Raw genomic sequence first — 26,984 nt, 5'->3', positions numbered from 1 at the left:
TATTTTCCCCCAGATAATAGGTTTGCATTTTTCCAGTTTGAATCTTGTGTTATTATTTCCTGCCCATATCCTGCCTCAAACACAAGGGAGCCACGAAAGTGGTGACTGTACATTACAACAGGAGAAGGAATGGACTCATGAAAATGTGTGTGTTTGTGAATGCATAAGGCACAGAAAGGGAGCCCATGTGTACAAGGGAAGGCAAAGCATAATTTATGTTCCTTCTCGAAAGACCAGCAGACAGCTGTCAAGAAGCAGGGGAGCAGGTAGCAAGGAAGGAGAGAGAGCTTAGTTTAATGCTCAGTCTCTGTGGTGAGGCAAGAGGTTTTCCCCCTCATAAATTTTCTCTTTACCACCAACTTCTTGACATGGTGGCACTGGTTCAATCCCTGATTCAAAATCAGAAAGACTGCCATGAAGTCGATGTGAGTTGTTCCAGTTCTGCACTGCTGCAAATAAACTCAGAAACCCATAGCGTGACACGTATGGATGTTTCCTCTTTCTAAAGGGAACCATGCCTCTGCAGTCACAGGGATCGTTTCCCTCTTTGTCAAGGAATGAAGCAAACCTAGAGATCCTCCCTTCTGCCATGCAACAGCAACAGGAGGGAGAGGACTTCCCAGCCTCCTGCCAGCCCTCTGCACTTTGCTCAGGGACTTGGAGCTCAGAGTCACTTTCATTATTTGGCTGCATCACCCATGGTGTTCAGCCCTCTCTGCCCTGCCCTGGCCCTGCCTATGCCCAGCTTGTCTTTCCGTCTCAGCTATTCGTCCCTGTTTTCCTTCTCCTTCCTCCTCACCATGCACTGAGCTTGGAGCTTTTTCCATCCCCCCAGCCATTCCCCTCGCTGGGAGACCAGCACAGGTACCACTGCCATTCCTAACAAGCCTTCCTTAGGCTTTTCTTTGAGTTTAGCTGTGTACGCGATCTGCCTGCTTGGTTTGTTCATACGCCACGTCCTCTGCAGTCCTGCCATTTATTTTCCTAGGCTAACACTGTCCCTTCCTGCATACATGTAGAGCCTGTGGCATAAATAGCAGCCTTCCAGTACCTAAAAGGAGCCTACAAGAGAGATGGGGAGGGACTCTTTATCTCAGGGAGCGGAGCAATAGGATGAGGGATAATGGCTTTAAACTGAAAGAGGGGAGATTTAGATTAAATATCAGGAAGAAATTCTTTACTGTGAGGGTGGTGAGATGCTGGAACAGGTTGCCCAGGGAAGCCGTGGCTGCCCCATCCCTGGAGGTGTTCAAGGCCAGGCTGGATGGGGCTTTGTGCAACCTGCTCTAGTGGAAGGTGTCCCTGCCCAGGGCAGTGGGGTCGGAACTTGATGATCTTTAAGGTCTCTTCCAACCGGAACCATTCTATGATTCCATGCAATGCATCCCGAGGTTCAAAAAAGCAAAATACTGCAGAAAGTGAGGCAAGTACAGTTAGCCTTCATGCACCCTCCAAGAGCTTATCTCTGGCTGTAGAGGCAGACCCCTACAACTTTCTTGGGACACCAATACTACTCTAAGAAGAAAGGCCACTAAACCTTGAGTAGGGCTGACACCTGCAAACAGCCCATGGGAGCAGCAGGTGAATAGGAAGATGTCCCATTATCAAACCTCAGCCACAGTACAAATGGGGTTTGCCCTTGCCTTGGCCTCTTAGCTGAGGTCCATTTCTATAGCCAGTGACACTGTTGCAGTCCAGGACGGTCATGCAGGTAATTCCCTTTGTCAGAGCTAAATGAAAGGAGAACAACAAGGCACTGACAACTCATGTCATTTCTTGGCACTTCCAGGATTTTTTTTTGCCACTACCATGGTAAAACCTGTTGGTGAAGCAATCAGCAGCGTGTATTGTGCAGTACAGCAGCCACAGAAGGCAGAGGTAGAAATGAGCCAGGAGCAGGAGAAGGCAATAAAGAAAACCCCCTTGGCTAACAGAATGGATGAGAGAGACCTTCATGTGCAGGTGGAAAATACCACCAGCCACTACCTCTTTGATGTGGAATGGGAGAGGTTCTTGGGGAAAGTGACAGCTCAGATAGATCTGCCAGGACAGAGGTACCATTTACACATTACAAGCAAATGTCTTCAGCCGGGCTGTTTCCAGTGGAAAGAAGGAAGCGATTGAGGTAGAGGTTAAAGTAAGGGAAAATGAGATGGGGAGTGCAGTTCCCCCACTCTCATAATAGCGAGGGAAGAACCCATTTCAGATGGTGCTCATCTCACCACACCTTCTTTTGCTCCACAGCATGGAAGAAAGTTGTTTTCTGAGGTCCAGATCTCTATTCCCAGCACCAGCCAGCTCACACTGCCTCCTCCAGGTGTTCAGACCCTCAGCCTGAGGATAACATTCAGATGTGATCCAAATCTACTGCAGAGACCATAATGTGAATGTGAGTAATCCTAAAATAGCATGAGATGCCAGTCCACCCATTGCAGAGAGGAATCATAATCCACCTTCATCTCCCTTTCCAATGTAAGCACAAAGTATATGTTCCTTTTCACATGGCAGGACAAAACAAAATTCTAATCAATAAGCAAATTCTGGTAGGAATGGTCTCCTTATCTCATGACCATATTCATTTTTATTCCTGTTAAGAAACAAGGAAATTTCTGGTGCTTCCCTGGTGTGGTAGGTGGGATGCTGGGAATGCATTCTAGCATAGACCCCACTCATAATGCTCAAGTCCTGGAGGTAACTACTGAAATTCTTGCCTGTTAAAGCTTTGTGACAAACCATTCCTACACAAAAACTATAAACCCAAGGCATTTTCAACTCTGTACCTATCACCCGCTTTCATAAGGTCACTCAGTCTGGCAGTCCTAAGTGATTTTGGAAAAATCAGGTGTAGATGTTTCTCATGCAGTTTACCGAGGTACTCGGGCCAGAGATCACCCGTCACAAAAAAACCCAACAAACCCAAACAAAATGCACAAGAAGAGTTACATCTGTTCAGTGTTGACTACAATCTACTCCTTTCTTATACCACTGAGCTTGTAAAGTCAGCTTCCCTAAGTACTGGAAGTCTAGCGGTCCTTGGGGGGACAGGAACATGACAAGACACATTAGAGAAATGACCAAAACCATAAAGGTGTGACTTCCAATATCTGCTTCCTCAGAACTGAGTGAAGCTATAAATAAGGGAACCATCGCCTTTTCTTCTCCAGTGGATGAATGCTCCCATTTGAAGCCCTGCAGGGTCATACGTGACAAATGCAGTTTATCATATGGCTCAGATATGTATCATATGTCTCTGCAAATTATTGTATCACATGGATAACCCCAGGATACACACACAAACACTTCAGTTACACCACTACAGAGCAGTGTGAAACTTGTTGGTTTCTATTTTTTCAAACCCACACATTAGCTCAGGCTCAACCCCACCTTCTCCATGTCATCACAAGCAGAGAAGTAGAAAACAGCACAGAGCGTATCATTTCCACTTGTCCTGCAACCAGCCAGCAGGATGTTGCACAGAGTAAATAGCCTATATAACAGAGGGGGAAGGGTTTAAGTATCTTTAGGTGGAAAAACATGCTGTTTAGACTGGGGGATTTAATATGCAATGTGTGTTTGCAGATAGTTATCCAGAAAAGCATATCCAAATAACATATGTTGAATTCCTGTTGAATTTGTACTTGAAAGCATCCCAGAGAGCATGGGAACTCAGCTACAGACCTCTCCCAGGCATAAAGTCTGGCACTTGAAGAAAGTGCAGGGAGACCATGGCCTATTTCCCCTGGCACCCCCCTCTCTAGAAACGATCTGTTCTGGTTGCTTCCAGCTGAGCCTGACCATGCCTCCCTCACCCCTAACTCCACAGTTCATCTCCCACTCCTCATCATCCATTCCTCCTTTGATCTGGGCTTGCAAAAGCTTAATGTTTGTCCGTCTTATCTAATGTCACTGTGGACACTCATCTTGTTACACCAAGGACTACTGTTCACACACAGTAGTGATGTCTGCAAATGTGTGGGGCATGGCAAACCAAGCAGGCATACAGCAGCTGCAAGCTCCTTGTTTGGGAAGAGCTTCAGCAAAGGCATGGTACACATGGGAAAGTTTCACCCTCTCATTGCCTGTGGAAATGCCAATCCAGATTCCCACATCTTAAATTCTCATGGCTTTGACCTGACCACCTCCTATTAGACAGCTCTAGGAGAATATTCAGAAAAGCCTGTGAAATGAGTGAAGTTATGTCAAGGGACACCATGAATTATGGTTGTGAGGATCTTAGGCAATTCATACTTAGTGTGTCAAACTGGAAGCATGCTTTAGACTTTTGATCCCATGACGAGACTTTTCACGTCACAGGTTTTCTATTGCAACCTGCCTTGTAAAAACCACACACCCTAAAGGGAGAAGTTGCCAGAGGCACGCAGAAAGACCAGCCTCCTCTCTAGATGGGTGGATAGGGCTGGTTCTCTGTCACACACCTAGAAAGGCTTATTGAACTAATGTTTCATCCACAGTCAAGCAGCTACACAGAAAACACAGCAAGTATTATAAACTTGAAACGTTCTCCTACCTTAACCTATTGGTATGATTACTTCCACCCTGCCTCCCCGTCCAGATGCGAGGTGGAAATATCCCTAAGAGCTACCAACCTGCTCAGTGGAAGCTGAGATCTTACCTCATGGTACCCTGACATTAGGGGGCTACCCTCACTTGGTTAAACCATCACCTTGCCCCACATGCAGCATTGCTCCCACAGAGGAGCAGCTATCCACAGTTCATTTGCCTGACACTCACTGTTACCTCCTCTCACACCCAGCTTTACAGGTACAGCAACAGGGCTAAAACCAACAGCTGGCAGGGTACCAGTGCTCCTCCAGGGCTACAGTCACAGCCTATATGGCCTGTCCGGTTACTTCTCTTTACTCTGCTGGCTGGGCACCAGCACTTCCAGATGGAGAGCAGGGAAGCAACGCTCCTGTGGGCAAGCTGCTGCTGACGCTGCAGAACCACGCTGCCTCCCTGAGAAGCATCTGATGTTGGCCATTGCCTGACACAGCCTCCCAGGCTAGAGAACAATTTGTACAAAACAAGTTTTCTGTCTCTGAACAAAAACCATGCTTTGCCAGTCACGTGTCACTTCATACTCAACTTTTTAGGGGGTTCCACAGTTGTTGCCCATATGAGTGTGTTTTAGACACAGCTGTTTTGGCTGCTGGATATCAGATGAGCAACTCTGCGTGTGCAGGCAGATTCCCTCCGGCAGTGACTTGTGAACAGGTCTGGGGCAAAGGATGCTCCACCGCAGCTGAGCTCTGGTCCACACAGTCTGTTTTAGGGTCATGCCCTCCAGTATTTGGTGTGGTGCTCACTGACCCTCACTCCAATAAACTCTGCTGGGGAAACAGGGAAGGGCAAATGGATAGTGCAGATCAATGCAAATGCCAGCTTCTTCTGCAGGGTAGGCAAATATATTTTCTTTTCCCTGGATATCATATTCATATATATCACCAAGAAGCACATTTTAACCCACAGGTATTAAGCACAGTTAGGTTTATTCTACCCTTAGAAAACAACAATCTGTTTTTGTTTTCCATCAGTGGCAAAATTCCCCTGGGATTGTCTGGGCATGATGTCTTTGCCCACCACATGTGTCATCTTTGCTGCTGTTTTATCCATAGCTTTGTTTTTAAGCAGGTTGCTGCAGTCTAAAATTAGACCAGACACGTCTCAGTAACACCAGAGAGAAGGAATAATCTGAAAAATAGCAAGGTCTTTAAATCTGTGTAGACTTTAAAGAGCATCAGCTTTGTCTTTCAAATAAAGGCAATCCAGAGTCCTCCTCATTACAGTGGGAAAGGCCTTTGCCAGGTATTTTATCAGTATATGCTTATCTCTTTCTGGGCCTCTGCAAAGGCAGGTTTGATTCCTCTCAGTAGCAGATCACTCACTCTATCACGATATGGATCACAGTTTAAATCAGATGCTGACAAACTTCTTCCCCCTTCACCCACATCTCAAGCACATCCCTACTCCAGCTTGCCTGTAGCACGCACAAGACAATTACACCAGTCAATTCTCTGCAAATGTAAAGGATCTATTTTTAGAGGTCTTTAAGATGACAATAAATGCTGACCTCAGAAAACTGTGAATCACAAATTCCTTATTTCATCTTTCTTGCCTGCTCTCTCTACATGGAAGCAAACCACCACCATCTGGCCAACTTGCTCCAGAGTCACCACCAGCCCAGAGCTGCATTTTGAGTATCTCAGCTCCTTGGTATATTCCCAAAAGTCTTGTCCATGCCAACCCCCACCGGTCCGATTTTCATTCCCCATACCACCAGCCTCGGGGACTTCTCTCAGTGCAGTACAGGGAGGGGATGCAGTGACTCACCCAGCCTCAGGATGCCCCCTGCCAACCGGGTGTTTGTTTGTTTGACTGATTGTATTGTTGAAGTCCCGTTGCCACATTTGCAACTATAATTTTTTTTTTTTATGACAACCAGAAGTTCAGTTTTATAAACAGATGCTGTTGTGGGCCTCTATTACTCAGCTGGATCAGCGTCAGTCGTTTTTCCAGGCTGCGGTCTCTGTAGTGCACTGAGTCAGACACAGCCCTGTACAGATTTCTTTGAATCGCTGGTTTCCTCCCAGCGACTCTTGACTCCCTGCCAAGAAAGCAGGGCGTAGCTCATTAATTTTTTTTTTTTTTTTTTTTTTTTTAACGTCTCCCTCTCTTTAAAGGCAGACTGATTCATAGTAACTCCTTTAAAACAGAGTGGAGAGACACCACCCTCCCGCACCACCGGAGGAAACTTAAACCAGCAGCAGGTCACTCCCCCTTCACTACAGCTCGGCGCTCCGGGACATCGGCACTGCAGCCCAGCACGCTCCTGCTCCCGCGGGTGCCAGCTCCGACCCCAGCCCACACGGTAAGAGCAGCGCTCAAAACTCCTCACCAACTTTTCTGCCTCGCTGGTGGCTGCTCCCCTCGCCCGGCAGCAGCTCCAGCCTGCTTTGCTCCTCTGCTCCCCAACTTCTCCTCAACCTGGCACACCAGCTGGCTACGGGGCGCATCTTAACCTTTCGGCTTTTGCCTCGAAATCCAGCTGTGTTTTTTGGGGGCGAAGTGACGCTGCAAGGCGCCCCACTTGCAACCCTAGAGCGCTGGCGGCAGCGATGCTATTCTCGCCCCCGGGGCATGTGCAGCCAGGGCGCGGGCACGGCAAGCCCAACCTGGGCCAGCCCCGGCACGGGAGCCACCGCGCGCCCTCGGACTGGTGTTGTTTACAAACGTGGGAAAACCAGCCTGTTTGAAATTAAGGCTGCTGGTTCAGCGTTCCTGGCTCTCGCTCGCATTTTTCTACCCGTCTCTCTCCCCACCATCGGTGGTTTGCCAAAGCTTTGATTTAGAACAACCAACAACCATCCCAAGTGAAGGGCTGAGAGGCCCCAAAAGCGCAGGCTTAGGGCCACAATGGGCAGGAGCTCTCTTTTTCTGGGGGGGTCCCAGCTCCTGAGGGTGAAGCCAAGCCCCAGTTCTTAAGGAAAGCCAGGCGATGGGTAGAAATGCACGCAACGCCTGCCTGAGCAGCACAGCTCCTGGTGTGGGGAGCACGGAGAGGTGAAGTGAGGGAGCTGGTGGAACCGCCAAGGGCAGTGCAGGCTGCGCGATGGGGTGTGGTGGTGGTGGGGAGGTGCTGATGGGAAGTGTAGGATTGCAGAGACTGGCAATTTTCCTTATTCACCTGCCTTTTTCCATGCAACCTCCCCCTCTCACTCTCCCTCCCTCCCCTTCTTCACTAATTCACTCACTTCAACTGCCTGCTGTGGTTCATATCCTGCGGTCAAATCTTTGAACTGTTTTTGAGGTCTAGAGAAAGAGAGCGCAGCAAAGCCAGTTTGTTGGCACCAGGCTTTGGTTCCTGTTGCAGGAACCCAGCATGCCCCTGCACAGTTTTGTGGGTCTGAGAGAGACTGAAACAATATTCCCAGCGGGAATGGCTGGGGCTCAGGCTGGTGCTGTGGACAGTTACTGTAGACAGTTACTGTATGAATGGCCAAGAAGCTGGGCTGGCCTTAGCCTTGTGGCAGAAGGATGGATTTTGTGAATTTTGAGGTGCCCCCTGGCCCTACTGCTTGCAGCTCAGTCATGCAGGGGTGCCTCCTGCTTGAGAAATTGGTGTGTTTGCGTGGTAGGAAAGCTGATGGAGGCAGCAAGTGTTTCCAGGACAGTCAGCAATCAGTCTGGGTAGAAAGCATTTTCAGAAGTTGTCGTTTACCACGATTAACAATGAAATAAGTTTGCAAAAAAAAAAAATAATAATTATAATCATAATAATGCTGTGGCCACAGAGCAACTTTAACTCGCAAGCTTTGAATTCCTGAAGGCACCTCTGAGAGCAGCTTTGCGCACTTGACATTTCTGGATGGAGTGGGATTCTTTTCTGAGCAAACACACAAAAGGGAGTTGGGCATGAAAAGCGTGAAAACTTGGAGACCATTAGCTACTGTTCCTATGATAACGGGGGTTTAAGTAAGTTTAATGTCTCCATCCAGCCCACCTCATCCAGCTGCCAAACCCGGGGGCTGTGGGCCCTGAGAGAGCAAGGGTGTAAAGGCAGCTTATTTCTATTTGCTCCCTTGAGGATCAGGGTAGGAAAAGGATCATAACTGAGGTATTTTACTGTCACTAACACTGCACTGCCTGGAAGCCCACCCTGAAATGCAGCTCCTTCATGCAAAGCACCGCACACCCACCTAAGGAGTTCCTCCCAGCAGGCTCCCACAAAAGCACACACACACACACACCCGCCCCCCCAGCTATGACTAACCATTCAAACACATGGCACACAGTCTGAGCCATTCATTCAGGCTCCTCTCATGTGAGAGCTGGGCACCTCCACCAGGCACGTGCCATCCCGAGATAGACCTCTGAGAGAGACAGGGTCCAGCCACACCCAAGGACACATTAATGGAGGAGGGACTTGGGATTTTGTGGAGAAACACCCAGTTTTGGAGTGGGTGCCTCAACCAACTAGCAGGGTTGCTAGTGCTCCTCGGTACCTTGATGAGGACAGAGAGCACTGGGCTTGGAAAACCGGCCCTGCTGGCCTAGCCGGTGGTCTTTGGATTTTGCAGTGTGCAAGCAATGCGTGTGCATGCAGGAACTACTGTTTGGTAATGGAGGAGGGACTCGGGATTTTGTGGAGAAACACCCAGTTTTGGAGTGGGTGCCTCAACCAACTAGCAGGGTTGCTAGTGCTCCTCGGTACCTTGATGAGGACAGAGAGCACTGGGCTTGGAAAACCGGCCCTGCTGGCCTAGCCGGTGGTCTTTGGATTTTGCAGTGTGCAAGCAATGCGTGTGCATGCAGGAACTACTGGCCTGGGGTGGAGCAGAGATTGTATTTTGAAACAGTTCTGGGAGATCTGCTGATAATAGCCAAGGTTTTTTTGGTAAAAGACCAACCTCAGGGCCTTGTTTATAATGAGACTGGGGAGATTTGCTGCAAGCATGAATCCTTCCCTCTGTTCACCACCCTCCCAGCTGCAAGGCTGGCACATGGCACTCAGCCTGCCCCTGCTTGAGTTTCCTCAGAGCACAGGCGGGAGGGGTGGCAGGGTACAGCCTGCTTCCTTAGCCCTGCCTGCTCCCACAGGCCCCATCAACCCCAGGCAGAAGCCGCAACACCCCTTCCATGGTACATTTCTACTTGCTTACCCCCCAGCTTCCCTTTGGCTGCTGGATGGGTGCTCCCCACTGAGTGCTACACCTGATGGCAAAGGGGGAGGCACCTGATGCCAGGATGGGATTTGCCCTCAGATGCTCAAGTGCCCCATGGCAAGAAACGTGTCACAAGGCAAGAAATAGCACTACTGGACCCCTTTGATCTCAACAGGGACCTGTGCCTGTACCTGTGCCAGCACTGTCACCCAACACAACACAGGGCACACTGCAGGGCGTGGCACTCCTAATTTTTTTCCCTTCTGTTCTCCTAAAAAAAAAAGTAATGGAAAAAGGAGTAAAATATGAGATTCCTTTGCCTTTCCTTCAAGGCAGGGAGATGTAAGAGACTCAGAGGTGCTCTCTCACACCTCCGAAAGGGAGGGCAAGGAAGGGGATTTCCTATCTCCCCATTTGAAGGTGGATGGTTAATACATCACGGGTCTTTCCTGCTGAGGCAAAGCAGCACGTACAGAAAAGGAGGCTCTTCTCCATGGCCCTGCTCTTTTGACAGTCCCCGCCAAGACTGATAACTGGTAGCCACAGCGCTGTAATACTCTCCCTGAATACACGTGCTGAAGCACCAGCTCAAATGTGACTGTACAGATCCTCTGCCAGAGCTAGTCCACAGTCAGCCATCCCCCAGGATGACACAAGGTCCAGCTGCAGTTCCCCATCTCAACTGCCCCCAGGGAAATTTAGAGTGCCTCCTTTCTTACACTGCTTTCTGCTGTTGCACCGCAAGGAGGGCAACAAAGCAGCACGTCTGGGGGCTGCAATCTGAAGCATGATTTCTTCAAACTCTGCTGGGAGAGTTTTGGAAAGTATGTCCTGAGTTAGAACAGCTGGACAATGAACAAAGGAAACCCTGGCCAAATTTGCAGCTCCACACACCCTCCTCCTCCTGAGTTGTTTGCAGCAGGGCAGAGAGTACATGGATACTGCTCTCTAAGACCAAATGTAGCCTGTGCCTCATCATGGTAGGGAGGGACGGGTTAGGACAACTCAGCTCCAGAACTCACGTTCCCCAAGGGAGTGACCGGTTCACAAAGCTCATAATTAAGATATATACACTTTCCCCTATGAAAACCAGTCTGTACTGTAGACATGGGGAGACACCCACGATGAAAGCCCAAGGACAGGTCCTGGGCTAGGTCATCCCCAGCCATTCAGAGAAATGCGATAAACTACGAGCATAGGAGTGGGTGACGACAGGTGAGCAGTGACTCATGCCAAAGGCAATGTGGGGCCACCAGGCAATACGTTTGGATTAGAGGAAATCCAGGGTGAGGGCCTTTGCTGTCCTTTTGCCCTCACAGGGCAGAGTCTTCTCAGGGAGGGGAGTTGCAAAAGCAGCTACCACGACTGGGTCCAGCATCCACATTCTTCTCATTCCTGAGAGACATCTCCCCTACCAGCCCCAGCAAGCCTCTGGAAAGGATAGTGGGAGCCATGGGAGCAAGAGGGGAGAGCTGCAATGCTCAGAGGTGGGAGCAGGCTGGTCAGGGGTTTGCTGAAGACCAGGAATGTGGACAACTGCTGAAGGAAAGCTGGGGTCTGACACTGGCACAGCCACTTCTGCTTTATACTCACTTTCCCACTACCCCCAGTCCATCACTCATGGAACTCGTGGGTTGAAAGAAAGAGCTATCGTACAATTTTGCAGTTTAATCCTGCACAGTCTTTTTCCAAGCTGACCTGTGGGAACAAGGACACCCTGGAGGCAGACTGACCCAAAAGCTCAGACTCTTTAGACGCCTAAGTCACATTGACCTCAGTGTCTCATAAGCTGTACTGGCATGTTCAGAGGTTTTTCGGTCTTGAGAGAGAGGGATGTTATCTGATAAGGAGCCACTTCTTTGATAAAAAGAGGGAAGATCTTTATGAAACTGCCTATGTAAATCAGATAATTGCGTCTTTAATTTAAAAATGCAGCCAAAAGCACAGCTCGTGGGCTCCACGGACCTTCCACCTCCATCTAAAGGCTGTTGTAAGGAGGAAAAGCAGGAATCCCACCAGGAATGATCTGTGCACTTTTGCTCATACCACACTGTAACCTGCACTTTTCTGTCAGAGCTGTCAGATGGTTTGTCCCACATGGGCACTGTCAGTGTCTAAGTGGCACAGCCACAAGGAAGCCAGGCATGAGCACACAGACAGACACACATTCACACACACAGTTGAGCTCTGCTGTCAGGGGAACCACAGATGTGCACTCCCATTCATAGAGGGAGCCAGGCAGAGCTGCAGATGCACAACCCTACACACACCACGTCATCGCCCAGACGGGCAGAGTCCTCCCACAAACGTTTCTCGCGTATCTCGGCATCTTGTCTGAAGCCCTGCAAGTCCCAGCAACTCCCGTGTCTAATTAACCCACCCAGGGACCATCCGATGCGCTAAGGGGTGCGGGTGCTCCCCATCGCACCTCCGAAGGTGCAGAGGAACGCTTCTGTGTTTCCACTAGCTCTGAGGTCTCCTTCCCCTCTCACTCACTGCCCATCAGCCCCAGCCCTTCCTTGGCGTGTCTGGTGTGAGGAGTGACAGTGTTTTCCTCCAGCAGCGGCTGCTGGCTGCCTGCCAGGCCTCGGGCAGCTGTCTCTTCCCTTTCCTACTACCAAGCGAGCTTTGGAGTTTCTGTTGATGTTGTCACATGGCTAAGCGCTCGAGGGTGGTTTCTTCTGGAGAAAATGCCAATTTCTCACTGTCTGCCCTAGGAGCTCTGATATTTCCCCACTCTCATATGAATCATGAGCATGAGAGCTGGAAAACCCTCGTGTGTCATCTTTTGTGACTCCCCCTTGCATCTCTCAATGAGTGGAGATTTGTTACCAAGGGTGGATTCTTGAGGACAAGAAATGATTCACGTGCTGGGCTTTACGACTACCCTGGGAAGGCAATTCCCCCCTGATCCCTTGATGACTGTACCACCAGGAAATGCTTCACAAGACCCAGACAAAATCTTCCATTTACTTAAGCTTGTTTTCAGTTGTAGCCCCTCAGGCTGCTCCACAGTTTGCTTTCGGCTGACATTCACTGCTACCCAATATGGTCACCACAGCCACCAGCCATACACGCACAAAATCTTTTCACTGCCATAAACCAGAGGCTCCAAAGGTCTCCATGTGCCCACGCACACCTCCTGCCCAACCCTTTTCCCACACCTGTGAAATCTCTTTCCAGAAGCACCAGCCTACTCATCCACATGTCTATAAAAAGCATCTGACTTGTACATTGAGTCAGGCTGGTCTGTCAAAAACAGGTTGTCAACAGCAGCGCTGGCGTACAGTGGTTTATAAAAGTCCAGAGTCAGCAAGGACTCTGGATTCAGCTGGATCTGAAGCAAGAAGCAGAGCAAAGGGTGAAAGTAAAAAGATCCTTCCCTGTGGTTGTTTAAAGTTGTCATGAGCTTTCTACCAACAATGTGATGGATCCAGAATCACCATGCCACCAGGCTGTCCTAGAGAACTTAGTGTATTTGCATCTTGCCAAAAGACCCTGGGCACAATGAGAACTCATGCTTCTACAGCTCACAAGGATAAGGCGTTGCAGTTGTAGCAGGACTAAGATGCAGTCAGGGCCCTAACTCAGTCAAAGGCAGACCCACAAATTCTGCAGAAGATTTTATCACACCCTGAGGTTTCCCCTACTGCCGGCATCATGGCAGCATTGCTATTTGTAGGTTGGCTTCACACTGAAGAATGCACCAGTGATGGAGATGGCAGTTTGTGCCTGTCTCAAACAGTATTAAATATGTTTTATTTTCTGTCCTCTCCTCTCCAAATTTCCCCTTTCTTTCCAAGGGGGCTTGGCCCTGATTTGAACCACCAGTATTCCTGGTGTGACTCTGTCCCGGTTTACATGCTTTCTCTAAATATTGGACCTCCTACTGCCACCATCAGAGGCAGTGTACCGGGTGAGACAGACCACTGGTCTGACTTATTGCTGCATTTCTTATATTCTGTGGTAGCATCTGGGAAAGGCAGAATGTCTTCCACCTCAGTTGCTTTCAATCTATGAAGATTTTTGTTGACATTCTTACCGGAAGTGTTTGCTTTTTCCCTGAAATGCCATCTTTCCCTTGCTGAGAAATTGAATGTATCAAACCCAAAGGACTTCAGCTGAAAATCTGAAGTTTTGGAGGAGTCAGAGGTCACAACAGTGCTCACAGATGGTGTGATTTAGTTGTTCTCTGCTCCCCAGATGTTATAGGCTGCTATAGGCTATTGGCTGATTTCTCACCTCAGCCAGCATCTCACACAGTATGCCTCACCAACTCACCATGAGAGATCTAGTCCTAGGCAGGAACCTCAGTTCAGAGAGGAGAATGAGAATGGAAGTCAGATGAGCTAATCCCTTAGAAACACTTCAAATGTGAAATATTTCTGATTTAGTTGAGAGTGCTTTGCTTTTTCACCCCAAACAACCCGTTCATTCCTGCAGAAACACCCTGCACACTTTCCCTCTACTCCTTTCACTGCAGCGCACTTTCTGCCAGAAGCAAAGGACCACTACCTAATCTGGCTTATCCTCTTGAGTAACCCACTCCCTGTATTTGAGGAACTATACCATTGGCGTTTGTCATATCTGCAAGTGGCACTTTGCATTCCTTCCTGATGCTATGCTAAGCAGCAAACCGAGAGCAAGGACTCACTTCTCTGGACTGCCCTCCAGATAGAAGGATCCAAAACACTTAAGTAGACAGGGGTGGGGGCAATAGGGGTGGCTACGCTTTGCCTGCTCTAGAAGACTCTGTCTTAGTTTTCAATGGATAGTGCTTGCCTGCTCAAGCTTGAACTAGGGTGCAGCAGAGCTATCTGTTGTACCTTAGTATGTGCACTCCTGCATGGATAGTGAAATAATCTCTACACAGATAAGAGTCTGTCATGCTTTTCTCTAAGCTTTTTTGTGCTGGAGGCTGCTATGGTGATTGTTATTCATGGTTACTGTTGGTGGGGCTTGTTATTTCTCCTCATTCATCATCCCAGGAAAAGGAAACTCAATCCGCTGTCATCAGCACAAGATCTCCTCTTGACTCACGCAGGTGCATGACCTTAACTTCTTCCCCACCAGCCTGCCTATCTCAGTAGTTGTTTTACGCTCATGTCTCGGCCCTGTTTTTCTTGGCTTAGCTGGGGTCTCTCCTTGAAAAGACACACCAGAAGGCTCAATGCAGGATTCACAATCTGATTGCTTGACTGGTTCTTGAGAAGCAATCCTAAAACTGACAGCATGTCCTCAACACTTGGAGGGTTAAATAATTGTGGTTTTGAGAGCTTTGGGGTGAGTCAGTGGAAAAAACTGGCAGCTCTAGGAAGGCTAAGACTGACTCATAGCCCAAGAAGAGTCTGAGGAACTCCAAATCCAGCTGCAGTTAGGTAGGGGAATGAAAGAAAAGGCATTTGCATGCAATTGTGTCCTATTGCTCCAGCAATGTGACCCCACCCTGTAGCGGAGAAAGATGTCTCACACTTAACAAATGGAAATAGCATCCTGTCAGTCACCAAACGCTCTGCCAGCTTCGCTGTCTAATGGGAGGAAAAAGTCCGTGCCGTACCCGTCAGAGACAGAGATGACTATTTCAATTCTGTTCGTTCACCCACTGATCCTTTGGGATTGTTCTCTAGTGTTTTATTAAAAAGGCAGGGAGAGATGAAGGAAAGGGAAAGCGAATGAATAGAGAGGGAGGCTTGTGCTTTAACTCACAAAGAATCAAAACTAAGCTGTGAGCACATATTCCTGGGGGAGTTTGCATTTGATAGTGTGTGTATTCAGGGAGAGGTGCTGACGTTCTCAGGAAGTAGGTGTGCTGAAAGCACCTGAACTAACAGTGCTCTCAAGCAGTGCAAGAGCGGGGCAGAAAAAGCAAAAGGAATAAAAGATTTGGGTTTTTTCTTAGCATATTGGTCAAAGTTCTGGGTGTGGGGTTTTCTTTTTTACATTGAAAAGTAACATTTATCTCTCGTTTTCATTTCTGAACACAAACAGGAAATGCACTTAAAAGGACTGTTCTAGTCCTTTAGGGTGTCATGAAAGTAGGTCTTCAGTCTTTCAAGTACAGGGCTTTTTTAAAGGTCCTCAAAAATAATCAGAAAAAAACCCAGCTGAATTAGTTTTTAAAGAGGCCATGGACAAATTTGTCCATCTAAGATACAAGAAAGTTTAGCCACTGTTCAGTACAGGCAAATTTCACAGAAGGCAAATTGGTGGATGCAATTTGGTGTATGCATACCAATACACTGTGATGGCAAGAGCACTCATTACAGTTTGTGTAAGAACCAAGGCAATCAGAAAAAAGGATGACAAGTAGTCAAAGGGATGGGAAGATTTGACTCAGAGGCTCTATTAAAGGCAGATATATAACTTAGTCATGGCAACAGCAACTTTCTCAGCTAAAGGTACAGCAGCAACAGCCATATCAGTTGCCATCCAGCATTTTGAAACCCTCATTTCTTTTGCAGCCAATGGAAAGAAGGGGTTTAATGCTCAGGTCAGGTGTGTTCATGTGGTGGCCTGCGCATAGTATTGAGAACCTGGATTTAGTGATGCTGATTGTAAATGACTGTCACTACAGTCAGAGAATCATAGAATTGTCTAGGTTGGAAGGGAAAAGCTGCTAAGTAGGCTGTACTTTTTCCAATATCATCACTGAGGGAGGCACTGTGACAACAGAGGACACAGCGACCAGGCCACCCAGGCAAATCAAGCCTTAGACCAATGAGGAGTTTGCTAGGACACCCCAAAGCAGACAAGCAAGCCCAGCCCGTATTCAGCAAGTGAGGGCTAAACAACTCCAGAGAGTTCTCCCAGATAAAGGAAACCTCACAGCAGACAAGTTCTTGCTGAGGAAGTAGGACCAGTCACTAAACCTAATCTGTCCTTCTAAGGACTGGCTTCATTTAGGTGGGAGGAGTGACCTAACAGAGCGGGTTCCTTGAGATCCTGAACTCAAGGAATTCCTCCTGGTCGTCAGCTGATGCTGAACTGGAGAGAGTGGCGCTGCTGGAGAAGCCTGCCTGCTGTGGTTTGGGTAACTGTATCCAAAGCAGTGCAAGGAATAGCTGCAGCACTTTACAGGAACACACTCCCACACGTGGCCACAATGAGAGGAAAGACAGGAGTGGAGAAGGTGGAGTCATTGAGTAAAAAGAAATACATTTATGACACTTTACAAAGCCTTTTGTTACAGTTTGTGTCAAAGACATCATAAAGGATAATTGTATTGTTCCATGACAATGTTACCACACCCTGTACAAATGGTGACAGCATCAAACCTTCCCTGAGTCACCTGGACCAAAATAACTTGACAGCCAACATCAAGCACAGACTCGATACTGCTCTTCAACACCACCACTACCAAGAGAAAGAGCAACACAGCTCTGTGAAACTTTCTAGGAAGCAGTCTTTCACTGGCTACAGAGTGGACCTGGTAAACTCTTCTGCCAGATTTCTGTGGCTATTCTGCAGGATTACTGGTAAATGGAGGGGAAATAGGCTCACTCACTTTGTGTGAATTGTCAGCACTCCCTCTTACAGCTTAGATTTGTTCCTGGTATTTTGCATTTTCAGGGGAGAAGTCAGCAGCCTTGAAGAATAGTGTCATGAGCGGAATCTAAAGCACATTCTCCTCCCTTCTAATCACACATTCATCAATGACAAGGGAATCTTACAAAAAATAAAAGCTTGCAGGGTACAGAGGCAAAAAACCCCAAAATAAACCAAAGAGGAATTTGCATCACAAGAGAATCTTATTGCAGTAATAAAGTGATCTCCATGCCGCAAGTTTTAAAAGAGAAACAGGCAGTTTTCAGTGCAAACCTAAGCACCTTCCTCTGCCCCAGAACCCCTCAGTGGTGTTTCTGTTGTGGTTATTCTCCTCTTCACACAATGGAGCATGCCATTGAGCAGGAGTAGCCCCGTCAGGTCACTCCCCACAGCTGCTCGACACCCCATGCACCCAGGAGAACAGAGTTCTCCACTCCACACCACTTGTCCATGTCCCACACCAGCTGGAGGGAGCTGTGCCACAAGAGGGAAAAGGAGAACGGGAAGAGAAGAGCTCACACAATGGAGCATGCCATTGAGCAGGAGTAGCCCCGTCAGGTCACTCCCCACAGCTGCTCGACACCCCATGCACCCAGGAGAACAGAGTTCTCCACTCCACACCACTTGTCCATGTCCCACACCAGCTGGAGGGAGCTGTGCCACAAGAGGGAAAAGGAGAACGGGAAGAGAAGAGCTTTCCTGACCTCTGTGAATCCTGTGGGCAAAAACTCCTCTTCCTGGAGTGTAGGCCTGGAGTGTGTTATTTTTACTTTACATAACCACACGCCAATTTAAGCAATCTGTGTGTACACTCAGGCTATTTTTAAAATGCCCCCAAGCTAACTACCCCTGCTCTACATCTCCTCCCAGACTGGTTCCTTTACCTCCAGGCTTTCTTTAACCTCTTGAGCAACTCCCTTGCAGATTTTGACAAAGGTCTTAGCAATGTTTTTTTGTGACTACATGCTTCCAGAATGGATTTAAGATCAACCTGTTTTCTTGCATGTAAATAAAGCTTATAGTAATGCTATTCTTTGATTCAGCCCTTCCCTTCACCTCCTCCCTCTGTTCTTGTTCTCCTCCAGAGCTTACTGTATCAGTGACACCACCTAGAAGGGACCCAAGATGTTGGTGCTACTGGCCGGTATCTTTGTGGTTCACATTGCCACTGTCATCATGCTCTTCGTCTCCACCATTGCCAACGTAAGTAGAGATCACCCTGGATGAAACATGGCTATTGCCTTCTGCAGCAGTAAGCCAGCCCTTCATATGGCTGGCAGGGGGACAGGCTGGGGGTGTTCAGGTCTATAGGTGAGGGACACCCACTCACATCTGTAAGTAAGTATGAAGCGTGCTCCTGGGTGTGCTCAGGAGCAGAAAGACAGCCGGGGTGGTACAGGAGGCAGCCTCCCGCCTGCCGCCCCCCACGCCCAAATCCCAGAGCCAGCAGCACCTCAACACTCTTCCTCCAAGAGAGCGCAATGAGGAGCAGGGGAAATCAGCAGATGACAGCTCTGAGGCGGCACTTATCATCCCATCTGGCGGCCAGGCTGTTGCACAGCTGGACGCTCCCCCATGCCTGTCTGTCCTGACGGCAACAGCCCGCTGCCGGGGGCTGGGGGGCGGCCAGAAGCTCACAGCTCCCGGCGCTGACCCCGATGGAGAAGCCCAAGCCCAAGCCAAGCGGGGAGGCCGGGCCCCCCCAGCCCCCGGCGCCGGGGAAACCCGGGGCGAGGGTGCCCCCTGGCGGCTCGGCGGGGGGCTGCAGGGGGTCTCCCCTGCGGGGGGAGGATTTTGGGGGTCCCTTCGTACCCCCTTCGGCGGGTCGTTCGCCTCATCGCACCCTCCCGGCACGGGGAGAGATGCTTCTGAGGGATTTCCCCCTCCTCGATCACGGGAACAGACTTTTCCCCGGTGTTTTGCCCGGACGAAAAGCCTCCTGGCTTGGGAAGCCTGCGTCATCTCCCACCTGCTTGGGCTCTTCATCTGCTGCCGACACAGGACTTTGTCAGCGCTCTGTCTCATGGCCTTTGGGCCACTGAAACTCCCCTTACAGTGTAGTCTGGCCACTGGCCAGAAGACCAAGGCAGCCCCCTCTGTGACACGACCGTTTCATCCTGTTTTAGGTTTGGATGGTGGGTTCTTCCAACTACGGAACGGTCTCAACGGGACTCTGGCTACTGTGCAACAATACCTGTGGGCAGCTGCCGGTCAGCAGTCGTGATGAGGGTAAGTTACATTTGCATTTTCATTGTCTTGATGAATTGCTGGGCATTTTTGCACAATACCGAGCCCGAGCCCTGACCTCCTCAAACCTATTCCCTGTGTCTTCACAGCTTCCCTCAAAGCCGTGCAAGCCTTTATGATCCTCTCCATCATCTTTTCTGTCATTGCGCTTGTCATGTTCATTGTCCAGCTGTTCACCCTGGAGAAAGGCAAACGTTTCTACATCACTGGAGCCATCATGCTGGTTTGTTGTAAGTATCCATGCCTTGTGATAGTTCTGCCTGAGTCCCGCTGCCTCTGTGAGTGCAAGTAGCCACACGTGTCTGCCCCACACAGCCATCAGGAGAGGTCGTCAGGCAGCTAAAAGTTTCAAGTGGCCCATTTTTTTGATAAAACAAAGCCCAGAGGAACTGGAAAGTTGGTTTGGTTTTTTTGCTCTATATAACGAACATATTTCGAGATTTTCATTAGAAAACCCCAGTGGGTTTTGCAAAATGCCTTTGAAAGACAACAAAAAGGATTCAAGTATTTTGGGGGGGTGGGCAGGGGAATAAACAGTTAGACAGCTACTGCTCATGGGATTCAACATGTAGCACCAAACTGTCTGCACATCTTATTACTGATTTTCTCCCAACAAAGGTTTATTCCCCATTGTACCCACTAAACAAGCCCCAGGCGTCTTATGTTATCATGTCTGCAAGAGAGATTCTCCATAAATAAGCCTAATGGGCAGCAGCCCCTCTCTCATATGGCCCAAAACATGCATTATGATCTCCAGAGACAGTGACACTTCAGAAGTCCTACAACAATGCTGGTTTCTGTGCATTTTCCAACTCTCTTTTCTCCCCTTCCTTCCCACAGGGATGTGCATTCTGATTGGAGTCTCCATTTACACAGCTCGGTTCACAGGCAGGGTGCCCACATCCACAAATTCTCACCATGGCTACTGCTTCATATTGGCCTGGATCTGCTTTTGCTTCAGTTTCATCATCAGCATCCTCTACCTTGTCCTTAGGAAAAAATAAGGCTGATGGGAGTCTAGGGGAGAGGGTTGGCTACTGGGAATGGGGAAGAATTGCTCTGCTGAGAGAACTGTTGGGCCTATAGAAAAAGATGGAGACAGCCACTATCATCACCACTGCCGCCACCACAGAAAATTCACTAACAAAGCTAGAATCCTCAGAAACTCCTTCACCAAAAAGAAGGAGAAACAGCTCCAACTGATCTAGCACTCCTGGGGCTGTTGCATCAGAAACATGCAAGCGACCCAGAGAGCCATTCTCCTTTTCTGCAAAGTTATGTCATACCTTCACAAAGCTTCAAGCTCAACAGTGATGATTGAAGGGGACCACAGAAACAAGGGCTACATCTTTTTCCCTTCCTAGAGCCCTTCTCACTTACCTTTCGGTGTGCCTTGTGGATTGGGTAGTGAGGCTTATGACTCCTTTTGCTGTCCGTTGAAACAAATGGGATGGGCCTTTTGTTACGTTTATATATAAATAGATAAATATGCACATATGTGAAAGTTAAAGATATTAAATTGAGAAGCAACCCAATAGAAATCAGATTAAATTACTATTAAAAATATCTACAGAAATAAGGCAGCAACTTTTTTGCTGCTTTGTTCACTATTTGACATTCCCATGGTAGAATCAGATGGAAGTAGGAAGGGCAAATTTATAGGTGTGGATGATGGAGAGAGAGAGAGAGAAAGTGAAGGGGGGGAAAATACACAGGAGTTCCTAATTACAGAGGATGCAATTGCTCAATGAGGCACATGTGGGGAGGGAATCATTTGAGGGTGTGTCTACAGTAAAACCTTCTGTTCAGCTCCAGAAGATGGTAACAGCACCGCGACATCACCGATCTTTGCTGAGACAAGTCTTTATCTGTAGGCAGGGTTTTTTTTCCCACGTTGTCACCCTGGACCTCGTATTAACTGAGAACCCCACCTTGTGACACAGCTCATCTCAAAGGCAGGTGATACTGGTTAGCAGAGGAAATACATTCCCTACTGAGAGATCTGGAGAGATGAGGTGGGGCTTGTGAGTTCTGCTCCTTGCTGCATAACCTTAGGCCAGTCACTTAACCTGGTGCTTTTTCCGTCTGCCAAAACCCATAAAACTGTACCTACCTCCCAGGGTTGCTGAGAGATTTTGAGTCCACTCTGTAATACAAGGACCCCATGTGCAAGGTTGGAATGGGAAAGCAAAGCATTGGTACTGCTGCAACCCCCAAATTTCTGTCAGTTTGAAGAATCTTAGTCACAAGTGGCATTTAAAAGGGACAAGAGGTCAAAACTTCCTGTGACTCCATCCACAACTAAAAGGCAGAGTATGAAAAACCATGCAGGTGCAGATTGAGCATGGATGCTATTTACCTCTCTCTCTCTTTCTTTCTGTTACATTTTCTTCTTATATAGACTTTATCAGTTTGGTGGATTTATTCTAGTACTGTATGTTGCTGTTTCATTAACAAAGGTTATTTCATATATAGTCATTGTAAATATTTTGAAATGCTTATTTTTAACTTTGAGGGTATAAAAATAAAATCTGATTCCCTTTATTATAAAGACTTTTGCTTTGGTGTCTTTTTCATTAGCATTTCAGATATTTGTTAACAGGAGCATCTGCGGTCCCCATTGAATAAAAGCTCACTCCTTTAAGATGATTCAGAACTACCATGTTCTCTTACTTGTCAGTATATGAGATTTCCCATTTGGGAGGGGAGGAGGAAATAGAATGACTCTCAGAGCTCCTGTTTCAGGCTCTCTGCAAGCTCAAGGAGATAGTGTGAGCAATGGTTACACTCAGTCCTAGAGCCAGGCTTTGCTTCTCAGCCAGGGAATCTGGAAATGGACTTTCACATGCTAGCTGAATCTCATCTCTGTGAAAGCTGGTGCCTAAGACACTGCAGGACTTTTTATGTCTAAGACCAGCCCTTAGCACAAATGAGTCCCAAAGCAATATCTCTGAGGTGTTTGCCTGGGCCACTTGACTTGGTATAGCTGTTGCCTCCTCAGATTTGTGTGGCCAAACACCTCAGCAGCTCTAGAATTTGAGCAGAGTCCAAAGCCCAGGACACAGGCACATCTCGGCAAACTTGGGGCACAATCTTGTGAGCTGTGAGGTGAGGTAAAGCCTAGTAGGAAGCAAATGGCTAGGAAATTTTTCTTATCAATTAACCTATCCTAGGGAGAGCTAAGGTACATGCTAATTGAGGGTAGAACAGTGTCGTGAATCTTTAGGAGCTGAAATTTCACCAGAGGAGGACCTCATACACAGCAGGGTATGAGAAGGTTGATGGTATGTGATGCGTGGATACTTGTCTTGGTATCAGGAGGTTACAGAAGTCCTGCTGTCCTCCTGCTCCTGGCACTCCTAGAAGTGCAGGACAACCAAAGACCTGTCAGCCACTGGAGGATGAGGCTTCTCTGGCTACAGGCTAATACCAGCATCTGAGACGTAAATTAGTGGATGAGGTGGGAATAGTGGGGGATTCTAGTCTGGGAGCTTTGCAGGAGCACCCCTGCTGCTTGGCTGGTATCTGTGCCCCGTTTCTAGCACAGTACAGATCACAAGTGGCGATATGATGCCTTACAGACTGACAAAATAATCCAAACTCTGTTGGGATGCTCAGGACAAGCTACATGCAATGCTCTCAATTTTTGAACAACAGTCTCCAGCAACCTTTGCCTCACCATAAACTGTTGTCATTGGTGGCTCAACAAGGGTATGAAGGCCACTGGACACTCTGGGCAGCTTGGTTTGCCTGAAAAAACACTTGGGCTTTTAAAGGATAGGTGCCCTAGTTTGTTGGAGAAAATCCTTGGGTCATCTGGCATCTGGAAACCCCGGTCAATGCAGTTCCTGAAGTATATCCCATCCCAAATGAGGCAGTCTTTGCTCCACGTCTAGTAGCTCCCACTGCCATCTTCTGAGTCCTGTTACATTAAGGACTGGCAGGCAGGGAACTACATGGGGCACTGGCAGGGCAGAACATACCAAACAGAAAACCCAATGCCAACAAAAATGAATCTATTGGTTGTGTCATATGACAGGTGTTTGCTCGAAGATCATCTTCCACACAGTGTGAAGGGACACTGACCCAATGCCACACAGACTGTGAGACAAAGTCACGGCACTCCTGCAAGAGCCACTACAGGGATTTCAGGGATCAGGTCTTAAAAGGGCCAAGACCAAACTGACTCTGACAACTTCAGGGACAAATCACAGCAGAGTCTTTGCACTGGGTGAGAAACCTTTGGAAGAGGAGAAGCAGAGAAACAAAACCATTCCCATGCCTGAGACTCTATTGCAGAGCAAAGGAAGGATTCCTCCTCCCTGGTCATTTTTCTGCAGGTGACAGTGCAGGAATGAAGGGATTTTCCACAGACAATAAAACTGACTAATTCAGAACTTTTGGCTACAGTAAATCAGCCAGATCAGATAAATGGGGACTAAAATCCCATCAGGGGTTAGCAGAGGCCATACACAGAGGACAGCCCTGCCAGACCTGACTTTTCCGAGAATTCCTAAGGAACGAGGATAAAAAAAGGTTCACTCATCAGGAGATGCTCAGTACAAGGAGGCATTGCCAGCACAGACCACAGGCCATACTCATAAGGAACTCACTACAAGGTAAGGAGAGCTTTAGGAAGAGCTAAAAATGAGGGACAGCCCAGGGGGCAAAAGCAAGAGACCCTCTTGTTCTGACCAGAGAGCCAGGCACTGCAGGCTGGGAAGCAGCAGTCCAATAACTGCACACCTTAACAGGCTTGAAATTACCTGTGGATGTTCAGGGGAGTGTTGCAAAAGCCTCTGCAGACAGCTCAGGGAAGAGTCTTGCTCCGTCGATGGCAGAAGCCAAAACCGGCCAAGCAAAGTAACTGACTCCCGGGCTGATCAAGGGGTGATGACAGTGCTGCAAACACAAAGGCAGTAGCACCATTACAGAGTGCAGCTCCCTGCCAGCACACTCAGAGAGGGAGAATGGCTTCATTCCCTTGCAGCAGAGGCAACAGAGAAAAAAATCACCACCACCAACACCAATGAAAAAAAAGCACGCAAGGCATGAGGACAGGGGACATGGGAGGTATAAAAGAAGAGGCTAGGAGTGGTATAAAAGATTTTGGGTCACTTCCAGCACTGGAGTAAATCTCCACTGCTGGCATCCAGGGTGCAGTTAGCCTAAGAATCATTTAACAGAGGAAAGTAAGAGGAAATCAGCATGAATTATCCCACTCAAAACATATCCTGCCCAGGGGGCAGCCGAGAAATACATGCTGCAGTTGTACTAGTTGTCTCCAGAAGGCTGCCTAATCTTGTGATTATTTATATTTGCAGCTCTGCCTGCTCAGATAATAAGAGCAGTCAGGGTACCAGTTGATGGCTGGAGGAACTGGGAAGGAATTTTAATCCCAGACCCTCTGTTCCCGCATTGCACAGTTGGTGAGGTACATCACTGCGGGCGGCTCAGCTCTCCCGACATTGTCAGAGCCCTGGTATTGGATTTAGAAACACCAGTGATCTGATGCATGATGACAAATCTCATGTCGCACAATTCACCCGAAGTATGTGGATATCTGGTATAAATATACACCTTGTCATCTGTTACACTACTTAGGAAACTTGATTGCCTTTCTGCTCAGCCTAGCATGGAAGGCTGTAGCTGCCAGCTTTCCTCCTTTCCAACCCCTTAGACTTCTCACGTGGACTGGGCTAGCCAGGGACCAGAGGGGTCAATCCACAGGGTGAGGAGCCTCCAGCCAGCATCTTCCCAGAGGCAAGCACAGGAGGCATGCTCCTCAGCAGAGATTTGTGAGAACCCAAGATGCTTTGTCTGCTCTCTTAGGCTAATCCCAGGCAAAAGGATTGGGGCAACAGGGCCGCATCTATCTGCAGTGAGGTCTAGGGGAAAAAGCAATACTCTGAAGCTCTGCCCGGTGAGTATGGTCACTCTCATGCAGCTGACCTGGAGAGCATAATACAGTCAGAGGTGTTGGGGATGCTCCTGCCTCTCTCTACCTTGCAGATAAATCTGGGGTGGACAGAAGCCTGGCTTTTGAGGTTCACAGATGGATATGACTTTTCTTCATTACTTTTGTGGGGCATCACATATTATTTCTTCCTCTGGAAGCAACTCCCAGAATAATCCATTTCATTCACATGCTCACTGTAGAGCTTTTTGGGCCTTGCTCTGATGATAAGATGAAGGTGAGAGAGCTGAGCTGTAATTCAGGGAGTAAAAGCACTTCCTGGGTCTCTGGGAGGGTAAGGGGATGTGTGGATCCGAGAGATGGGGAAATATCAACTGAATCAGACAGCATCTTGCTATTAGTGCCCAGAAGCAATACATAAAAGCCATGAACACACCAGGGCAGCTTCAGCAAGCAAGGAAAAGGTGTTGCTGTCAGCATGGCCTGTGAGAGTGGGGTCAGGATGCAGAGATGAGGAGCGGGAAGCAAAGAAGCTTCTGCATGCTCCTCACACTGCAGCTGTGGCAGCTCTCCCCATGCTCCTGGGCCATGCAAGGCTCCTTGGGGGCTGAGGACAGCTCGCAAATCCTTCAGATGTCCGTAAAACTGAGGCTGCTCAGCCTAGTTAGCAGCTTCAAGGACTGGGTCCAAAGCTCTCACCATCTTTGTTTACAGACTCAGGGAGATAAAAGACAGCTTTAGCACACCTTGAATATATTTTTAGGGGATTCTCTTTCTAAACGGCATTCTGAAGCAGGAGTTGCTTCATGCACATCACACAGAGGATGCAGCACAACAAGCAGCTTTGCAGCAAAGAAAGCAGAAGCCATCTGGGATGCACTTTGCATTCCACCTCTGGAAAGGGATTGAAGTCTCTGCAAGAGGGCCAGAGTGTGGGGAGGAGAAGGCAGAGGTGAGAGGCAGGATTGAAGTCCTCAGGACTATCCCAGAAGCAAGGAGCATGGACACTACGTAGCCAAGGGGGTGGACTGGCAGTGAGTCATCAGATGCCATGAAGAAATGGGGCAGCAGAAAGAAATGGGAAATCAGATGTAGGGACAGGAGAGAGAAAGAGACATACGGGAAGAACAAACACAGAAGAAAGACCTGAAGACCATTTTGACCTTGGTGGCTTGGGGGAGGACAAGCAGCTCAGTGGGGAGGTGTATGGAGTTTGGTCCACCTGAGACCCACTGCAACCATCTTCCAAGCGGACAGATGCTGATGATCAGGCAGTAGTTGGGTTTCCTCGAGGCAGTGCCTCATGTGCACATGTGCACAATCCTGCTGAAAACAGGGGTGAACCATTGTAAACTGTCCAGCACCGAGGACCTGCATGTGCCCTTTCAACCCCTTGATGGCTCAAGACCCTGGTCCCCTACATTGTCACTAGAGGTCAGTGCAAGCTCAGCAAATGCCTCTGCTGAATACATCTCATGATCCTATAATTTGAGGCATAGGCATCCCCAACCAGAGACAGTGCTACTTTATCATAGTATAATTCAGAAATAGGAGCATGCCCCAGCCTCGCTTGGCAGCCCTCAGACGGGCTC

The 26,984-nt window shown here is 48.4% G+C and overlaps 2 protein-coding genes across 2 annotated transcripts in view; one reads left to right on the top strand and one right to left on the bottom strand.

Moving 5' to 3' along the window:
• The window catches only part of GSG1 (germ cell associated 1), a 71,044-nt gene that overhangs the window by 31,911 nt on the left and 12,149 nt on the right, over positions 1-26,984 (bottom strand). The gene's annotated exons all lie outside the window — the stretch shown is intronic.
• EMP1 (epithelial membrane protein 1) lies at positions 6,742-22,026 on the top strand. Its single transcript, XM_014963821.1, has 5 exons — positions 6,742-6,889; positions 18,314-18,431; positions 19,355-19,457; positions 19,565-19,705; positions 20,316-22,026. The coding sequence occupies exons 2-5, from the start codon at positions 18,354-18,356 to the stop codon at positions 20,477-20,479; spliced, it is 486 nt and encodes a 161-aa protein (XP_014819307.1). The 5' UTR covers positions 6,742-6,889; positions 18,314-18,353; the 3' UTR covers positions 20,480-22,026.

This window comes from Calidris pugnax, unplaced genomic scaffold (genome assembly GCF_001431845.1).
Source record: "Calidris pugnax isolate Ruff unplaced genomic scaffold, ASM143184v1 scaffold44, whole genome shotgun sequence".
In the NCBI taxonomy this organism is placed as follows: Eukaryota; Metazoa; Chordata; class Aves; order Charadriiformes; family Scolopacidae; genus Calidris; species Calidris pugnax.
Note: the sequence above shows the minus strand (reverse complement) of the source record. Positions and strands in the feature narration are given on the sequence as shown.